Source organism: Culex quinquefasciatus, chromosome 2, assembly GCF_015732765.1.
Source record: "Culex quinquefasciatus strain JHB chromosome 2, VPISU_Cqui_1.0_pri_paternal, whole genome shotgun sequence".
Taxonomy (NCBI): Eukaryota; Metazoa; Arthropoda; class Insecta; order Diptera; family Culicidae; genus Culex; species Culex quinquefasciatus.
In genome coordinates this window covers 111,632,244-111,641,454 of record NC_051862.1, presented here as the reverse complement: position 1 = coordinate 111,641,454, position 9,211 = coordinate 111,632,244, and the positions used below count along the sequence as shown (strand labels likewise).

At 51.9% G+C, this 9,211-nt stretch overlaps 1 protein-coding gene across 1 annotated transcript; it reads right to left on the bottom strand.

Moving 5' to 3' along the window:
• Positions 1-778: 778 nt before the first annotated feature.
• On the bottom strand, positions 779-5,997 carry LOC119766248. The gene is made up of 2 exons (XM_038250687.1): positions 5,872-5,997; positions 779-5,806 (listed from the first exon to the last, which is right to left on the bottom strand). Exons 1-2 carry the CDS (start codon positions 5,995-5,997, stop codon positions 779-781), a joined length of 5,154 nt encoding a protein of 1,717 aa, XP_038106615.1.
• Between the last annotated feature and the right edge of the window lie 3,214 nt (positions 5,998-9,211).

Sequence of the window (9,211 nt, the reverse complement as noted above, 5' to 3'; positions counted from 1 at the left end):
GACTTGGGGCAATATGGGTATCAAAATTCCTGGTTTTTGATACTGGTAATGAAAATGGCCATTTTGACAGGATTGGCCACACCCGGAGTGGCCATGGCCCTGAGGGAAGGTTCTACCAGGGGACATTTATCGAACCATACGACTTGGGGCAATATGGGTATCAAAATTCATGGTTTTTGATACTGGTGATGAAAATGGACATTTTTACAGGATTAGCCACACCCGGAGTGGCCATGGCCCTGAGGGAAGGTTCTACCGGGGGACATTTATCGAACCATACGACTTTGGGCAATATGGGTATCAAAATTCATGGTTTTTGATACTGGTGATGAAAATGGCCATTTTGACAGGATTTGCCACACCTGGAGTGGCCATGGCCCTGAGGTAAGGTTTTACCGGGGGACATTTATTGAACCATACGACTTGGGGCAATATGGGTATCAAAATTCATGGTTTTTGATACTGGTGATGAAAATGGTTCTACCGGTGCCATTGATTGAATAAATTTAATTCGAATTAATTATTCAGGATTAAATAAATAGGCAAAGAAATAAAAAATATAAATAAAAATAGCATGATTTTTAGAGTTTTGTACAAAGTTCTTTGTCATATTGGTCATGTAGAACATAACCACCTGCACCTTTTTTTCTCCCCTTTACTTCCGGCGTTTGACGTCTCGCTCCTCGTTGACAAGTCGTGGGTCGTCCATCGCCGCCGATCTGTCTGTTTGTTTGGCACAGCTCTACAGTGTCGGCAACAGTTCCCCAGCCCGTGGACCTTAGTCCCGAGGTTTTTCGGAATGAGGTTCACTCCGTCCATTAGCTCCAACCTCGATCACCGCCAGTTTCGCCACCGGCCGCTTGTACAACTTTCCTTGAGCACGAACAACAGCTTGTCGAACTCGTCCATCCTTCGCCTTAATCACCTCATCCACGATCCCGCGGATCCACGTCTTCCGCTGCTCTTCGTCCGCGATGAACACCAAGTCACCTGCCTTCACCGGTTCCCGTTCCTCGTGCCACTTAGACCGGCGGTTGAGCGAAGGCACGTACTCGGATATCCAGCGCTTCCACATCTGTTGGGCCAACATCTGGGACCGTTGGTAACTGTCCGTCAGTGCTTGACCTTCGTTCGCCGCTCCAAGAACCAATTCTTCATTTGCAGGGCCCACGCGCAAAAAGTGATTCGGCGTGAGTGCCTCCGGAGACGAAGCATCTTGCGGCTGATACGTTAAAGGTCTCGAGTTGATGATTTCTGCAGCTTCTGCCAACACCGTCAGCAGAACTTCGTCCGTCAATTTTCTGCCATCATCCAGTACCTTCAGACACTCTTTAACAGACCGGACCATGCGTTCCCAAACTCCCCCCATGTGTGGGGCGGATGGAGGGTTGAAATTCCACTTGAGTCGAGCGTCAGTCACCACGTCCGCACAGTTGTTGTTGATGGCACGGATCAGGACTCCCTCATTGTTTGCGCCGTGGAAATTTGTTCCGTTGTCGGAAAATATCTCCCTTGGGACGCCGTACCTGCACATGAACCTCCTAAGTGCCATGAGACAGGACTGCTTGTTGAGACTGTGGGCCACTTCTAGGTGAACCGCCCTGGTGTTGAAACAGGTAAACACGGCAATCCACCGCTTCTCGCTGCGTCTCCCAACAGTAACCGTGAATGGGCCACAGTAATCCACGCCGACGAAACTGAACGGCCGCAGGTACGGCTGCAAACGCTGAACCGGCAGCGGCGCCATACGGGGTACAGCAGGTCGACTCTGGCGAATTTTGCACAGCTGGCAGTCGTTCGCGACCATCCGTACGACGGCTCGTAGATTCCCGATGAAGAACCGTTGACGCATTTCGTTGACGACCGTTTCGTTGTTGCCGTGCCGGAGCTTGCGATGATAATGTTCTACTAGCTTGATGGTAATCGGATGTTTCTTCGGCAGGATCACGGGAAAACGCAGGTCAAACGGCAACTCTTCGGCAGCTTCGGTTCGACCTTCCATTCGAAGCACCCCAGCGTGGTCGAGAAAAGGCGACAATTGGTAGATGACACTCGTTTTTTCCACCTGGTGCCACTCCTCTCGAGGCAGCTCCCGATTCTTCAACAGCACCTTCACTTCATCCGGAAACATATCCGCCTGCACCAACCTCCAGAAACAATTTTCAGCCTGGACATATTCTTCTTGGCGCAACGGAACTTCTGTGGATGAAACTGCTCCCTTCACGTGTCCGGTTACTGCAGGTGTTGCGGGAACAGCTTCAATCGGCAACCCACGCGCCTTGCGCTGGCAGTTAGACCGGAAGCGGAAGATGACGGCCAGCGATCTGACCAGCGTTTTCCAGGATGAAAAGCGCTCTGCATCAATGACGGGCTCCGGCAGGTGAATTTCATGGAACAGGAAAGCTGCTCTCAGTTCTTCTTCCACACTTTCGATCGGCGTTGCAGGCACCGACCAGCTCTTAGAGTCCGTGTAGATGAAGTCTGGTCCTCGGATTGAACGGTCTTCGCAGCTCATCGTGAACCGTTTCCTCCACTTTGTCAGGTCGTCCGCCACGTTGGATTTAGTAGAAACAAAGTGCCACTCGTCAACACTCGTGAGTGAGAGAATTTCGCTTATTCGGTGTGCGACGAACGGTTTGTACTTTCGATGATCAGAGTGAATCCAGGCAATCACAGTAGCCGAGTCCATCCAGAACACTCGACGAGAAATTGGCAACGAATGACAAGTTTCTGCTGTGTTGGCTAGTCTGGCTCCCAGGACTGCTCCGGAAACTTCCAGGCGGGGAATCGACAGCAGCTTGAGTGGCGCAACCTTGGTCTTCGCTAGGGCAAGCGTACAGCGGATGGCTCCGTCGCAAACAATGCGCAGATAGGCCCCACTTCCGTAGGCCTTTTCGCTGGCGTCACTGAACACATGAAGCTCAACGGATTCGATTTTGGAGCTGCGAATGTCGCCAAAGTAGCTGCGAGGGATTTGAAGTTGTTCCAGGAGGGGCAGCCACTTAATCCACTGTGTACATCCAGCGTAACAGTCGTCGTTTATCGTCGCCTTCCAGTCACAACCGGAACGCCAGATGTCCTGCATGAGGATTTTTCCGTGTACCAAGTAGTGAGCGATCAGGCCTAGCGGGTCAAAGAACGACATGAGGAACTTCAGCACGATGCTTTTGGTCGGCCGGGCTTTTCCGGTCATGAAGGGCTGCAGTGCTTCGTTTGTCGGGATGGAGAACACAAAGACGTCCAGCACGGGGTTCCAGGTGATTCCAAGAATACGCTCGGTGTTGGTGTGCTTGTCGCTGGTGAACTGGACGTTCTGTTTCTGGTTTGGTTCTCCTAGTGCTTCAAGGAAGCGCGACGAGTTGGACACCCAGTTACGTATGTGGAACCCTCCTTGCGCGTGGATATGCTTCACTGCTTGAGCTCGTTCTATCGCCTCTTCTTCCGTATCCGCACTGTCAAAATAATCATCAACATAGTGCCGCTGGATTATCGCCGCTGCTGCTTCCGGGTGGACGTGGGCAAATTCCGCTGCGTTCTTGTTCTTGACGAACTGTGCGGATGCAGGAGAACTAGTGGCCCCAAATGTAGCCACGTCCATAACGTACACGTCGGGCTTTAGAGTCGGGTTGTCTCTAAAGAGGAATCGTTGTGCCTGCTTGTCTTCTGACCGGATGCGGACCTGGTGGTACATCTCTTGCAGATCACCTCCGAAAGCCACTGGTCGCTCACGAAAGCGACAGAGAACTTCGATCAAGCTCACTAGAAGGTCAGGACCTTTGAGGAGTTGACTGTTCAGCGATACTCCGTTGACGGAAGCAGCCGCGTCCCACACCAGCCGCACTTTTGACTTCCTGGGGTTTACAACCACGCTGAGTGGTATGTACCACACTTTGCGAGGATCCGAGTCGGACAATTCCTTCGGCGTAGCCTTGTGCGCGTATTCCTTCAACTGGTACTCCGTAATCTGTCGCCGCACATTCTCAGCCAGTTCTGGGTTCTTGGAGAGCTTCTTCTCCAACTGCTCTAGACGTCGCACTGCCATGGGATAGCTGTTCGGAAAATCGTAATCATCCGAGCGCCACAAGAGTCCCGTTTCGTATCGGCCGCCGACTTTCACTGTGGTGTTCTCCAAAATAACTCTTGCTCGGCGATCGTCGTCGGATTCTAGAACTCCAGCGGTTACGCCAGCTTCCTCCACGGCGAAGTACTCCTTGATTAGGTCGTGCAGCTCTTGGTTCGAGATGTTTTCCGTGAAGTGTGTACCGACGACACCTCCGCCGCACTTGTTGTCACTGCTAGGGCCGTACACGCTCCAACCCAGCTTTGACTTGACGGCTATGGGTTCGTTGGGCTGGCCAATGCGGGATTCTTGGGGAGCGAACAAGTGCAGGTTATCTAATCCCAAAAGTAACCTCGGCTTGCCTAGGTTGTCGTCGACTTCGAAGTCTCCCAGGTGCTTGAACTGCTTCGTCAGGCTGGAGATTTTAAACGACGGTGTTGGTAGTTTCAGCTCGGTAACGGTGCGCAACGCCAGCTGATGTTTTTGGTCACACCCGGCCGTTGATATCTGGACGCTGATTTTCTTGGAGTTTTTCTCAGTTCGACTGATATCCGCCGTCCAAATCAAGCGCAACGGTTCAAGTTCTCCTCCTTTGACACCGAGAACATCAACCAGTGAGCGCTCCACTAAACTCATCGATGAGCCCTCATCCAAGAATGCGGTCGTTCTCACAGAACGCGTTCCGTGGTGCAGCGTGACCGCGACGAGGCGAAACTGCATTTGCCCGATATCAACTCGATGGGCATTGTGTGTCACTTCCGTTGCTTCCGCAGCATGGGTTGTTGCGGCTTCGCCGTGCATCAACGGATGGTGACGCTCTCGGCATTGTTCGACATTGCACTGGATCTTAAACCGGCATCGCGAATCCCCGTGTTCGTTGAGGCAGATGCGACAGATCTTCCACTTGACAACTAGCGCCGTCTTGTCTGCTTGCGTTAGGTTCTTGAACTCATCGCAGTTCCGGATCTTGTGCTCGGTGCTCTGGCATACTCGACAGGGCTTGATATCAACTCGTTCTTTAGTGATCTGCCCTGGTACGGTAGTCGCATCATGGGCGTGAACGAACCCCCTTTCCTTGGTCCGCTTTTCCACTCGTTTGTCACCCGCAAGCTGCTTGTTGTCTACCATGGGCGCCACTTCGCACGCGTCTTCTGCTATGCCGGCCATGAAATCCGCGAACGTTCTCAGAGTGACTTGACCGTGACGGCGTTTGAATCGGACCCACTCCAACTTCGTGCCAGCCGGGGTTTTGTCCACAAGTTCCTGGAGTAGCATGGGGTTTACCAGATGATCTTGAAGGTTCGTTGCCTCCAAGTGGTCGCACAGCTGTTCAATAACCAGGCTGAAGGTGATGAACGTTTCCAGTCGATCAGATTTGGGGGGGTCGCAACGTCGTGCTTTCATCAACAGAGACTGCAACAGTTGTTCAGGACGTCCGTAGATTCTCCGCAACGTTTCAATCACTCTGGGAACCGACTGTGGGAGCAACAACTGGCCGCGTACATGTCCAAGAGCAGGATCTCTCAAACAGTCCAAGAGCCGAACGAGGTTCTCATTGTTCGTATAGCCGCACGCTTCGGTGGTTGTATTGTAGCAGCTGATAAACAGCGGCCACTCTTCGTAGCTCCCAGAGAAGATTGGCAGCTTTCGGGGCAGAACTTGTCGCGAGGCAAGCTGTTCTGGCGTTATTCCACCAAACTGACCTCGGTCCTGGAGCCCATGATCGTTTCCTTCGCGCTGCCCACTCTGGTTGTACCGTAGATGTGCTTGTGGCAAGGCTTGTGGTGTCTTGAAATGGGAGCGTCCATCACCTGCGTCGACAGGTGGCGGCGGTTGTGGTTGCAGTTGTTGGTAAGGAGCACCTGTAAACAACGCAAGATCACCGTCAGCGTGAGACGCCGGTGGATCCTCGAAGCTGTTCCGAGCAGCTCGACCATCGTTTCCACGCGAGATTAGCGGCCGATGTTGTCCAGCTTCTCCTTCTCCTGGCTGTCCTCTGAAGGACACAACATCCTCAATTCGTCCGGTTCCTGGAACTCGATGCTCGGCGAAGAAACTTGAGAAGAGATGTGGTTGTGGCGCGTCTCGTGCTGAGGTCGATGGCATTTTTCGCTGCCCCAGCCCGTCGACGACGTTTCTTGGTGCCGGACACGGACGTCGCGTCTCTTGGGCGATAGTTGATGGCATGTGTTGTCGCGGAGCGGGACATGGACGCAAGGCATTTTGTTCTCGATTTGCGTGGACATTGCGGCGCCCCAGCCCGTCCGGAACTCCTTCATATCCAGCATCGCCTCTTGGTTCATCGGACGGAAACTCGTGCGGTCTTCCCGCACGGACACTGTCGTTGGATTTATTTGCCCGCTCCAAATGTTGTGGTAGGTTGGGATTTCGAAGAGGAGACACATCTTTTGCTGACTTGTTGTTTGGAAAAGCTCCGCGCGGATCCACTTTTCGTGGATTTTCCACTGGATTTTGCTGTTTGTCCATCCATTGCCGAACCCTTTCACTTCGCACAGCGCTGGCTTGACTGTGCGCACTGCCCCGACTTCCACCAACGCTCATGTCTCGCAGAGATGAGAGCAGCTCTTGGCGAACCTTGAGGTGCTCTTCACGTAGATCGTTTTGTTGCTTGGCGTATTCTTCTTCGAGCGCCAATCTTCGTTCCTGCAGGGCCTTCTCCTCGGCCAGCCTCTTCTGTCGAACTTGAAACTGCTCATCCAACAGCTGCAGTCCTTGCCGAATGGACGAACTGGTGTGGGATCGGAGCGACGAAAGTTCAGACGGAGGGACCGAGTAGTTGTCCTCCTCGATGGCGGCAGGATCGTCTTCGGGATTCGGGCCGTTATGTCGATTTCGACCGGACTGGCACGGCCCGCAGAACCATGGCTGGTGTTTGACTGCCCGCGTTACTCCGGCACACCGGAAGTGGTACCAGACGTCGCATTGGTCGCATTGGACCATTTCCCGATCGGCTTCGTCTGGAAGCCCGCAATACGGGCAGTTCTCATCTGGCCGGACGGTAGCCATAATTTTGAGAATGTTAGGGTGGCGCGATTCGTTTCGGAACCCGGTGAGAAAGGCCGTTCTTGTAGCGTGAAATTTTATTCAGCTCAAACTGCAATTGAGAATCCGTTTAAGTCAAATGTGTACGTGTGTTTCAAACCTAACCTTACATTATGGTTTCTCTCCTCGGAGAAGTCCGAACGCGCAAACTCCTCTAACCTTTTCTTGTAATCGACGTACCTTAGAGATTAGATGCGATTAGTAATGATTTAGGAGTAACATTTAACTAACTTACAATAACCCGGCCTTCGGCCTTCTGATTATTGACGATCGCAACAATCAATCTGTAATTGATCGCACCTCGTGTGCCTGCTTTTCCTAAGCAAAATTAAGAAAAAATGAAATAAACGAAAACAAATTGTTTCTTCAATTAACCTACTCACTTAACAGCAGCAAACGAAAAGAAATTCAACGTTAACTAATAAAAAATAAACTCGCAAAAAGTAAATCTAGTTCCCCGCAGGTGAACCACGTCTTTTTCCAATCGATCAAGCTTTTTTTTTTTCTCCCCTTTACTTCCGGCGTTTGACGTCTCGCTCCTCGTTGACAAGTCGTGGGTCGTCCATCGCCGCCGATCTGTCTGTTTGTTTGGCACAGCTCTACAGTGTCGGCAACAGTTACGGAACACGATACAAGTTGTTAGGAAGCTTAAGACGCCGGTGGTGGTTTCTAAGAAGGTGGCCGGTAGGATCTGGTACAACATCGGCAGCATTGGCACCAGCCGGGATTTCCCCGATGCCGGAGTGGCCAGCAGGGATGATGGTGATCAATTTCCGGACACAATCGGAGTGGCGTGGCGTCGGTGTTGCATGACGGATTTGGTCGAACAATGACTTGAGCTGGAGCGATTCTCGATCAACGGCGATTCCGCGAACCGCCCAGACAGAACCAGCCGTTTCCCCGGGCAATAGCAGGATCCGAAATCCCCCACGATGTGTTACCTTCCGGAAAACTCCTGAAGCTGCAGTTTGACCAGCGCGTGTTTTCAGCCACGAGATTAACGGAGCTCGTCAAATCTCCGCAAATGGTCCACACTGCAAAAAAAAATCTTGCCCCAAAGGGCGGCAATTTCTCGTTCAAAACGAAAGATGTTAGTAAGTTACTTGTGAGATTTGCTAGTTTTAGTGTAAAATTGTTTTTTTTCTTATCAAATAGGGTGATGGAACTGTCACACGGGATGGCCACGTTACTGCCAGTGCTCTAGGAATGACGTTACTCGCTTGAGGTTCCGCAGTAACACGCCTAATTGGCAAATCGGAACCGGCCCACGTTCTTAGAACTTTTTCCCCGGCCTCTATCCGGAATTGACACCCACGACTGCCATGGCCCTGCAAATGTCCTTGATCCACCGCTGCACGGAGCAGAGTCGTAACGTTAACCGAGGACAAAATGGAAGCTGACCTGCTGGTCGGTTACGGCGAAGTTGCGCTCAGATGATTTCAGCCGCCACCCGGCACATGAACCGCCGTAACCGATGAAGGTTCCGTGGCTGCGGTCAGCACGAAGACTAAATCCCGGCTTAACATGAGTGTGGGTAGCCGGACATGACGAATACAACATTCATATGCATCGACCGCAGGCGTGCCGGAAGCCGATCTGTCCGAATGGGAAACGCGCAATCGTTCCATAACGAACACGCCGGTTACGAGAAGTTCGCCGACGACGACTGGCTCGATTAGAGGAAAAAAATCTGAAACTTCCGTTGTTGAAGAGCGCTTTACCCGATTCTAGAGACAAAAGGCACTTCTACTGAACCGACAACGCGGGGCAGGGTCCCCCAAAGCATCCCAGCTGGGTGGTTCCGAGTCCGACGATTGTACGCAGTGGCCGGGTGTTGTACGCTACAAGGCTACCACCTTAGCATAATACCTTTGCTTTCCAAGACACAAACTTCGGCTACTGTTTGCCTCGTAGCTGAATCACCTGATAGGTGGCCAATTAGCAGCGGAATCAGTGCTGAAGGTAAATCAATCATTATTTTATTCTTCTAACATTTAATAATTTCCCCTCTTCCAGGTAGTCGGTTGTGAATTCGCAACAGGCAATATGTTCCGTTGTAGCTAATCAGGTTACGAGGACCGACGAGAA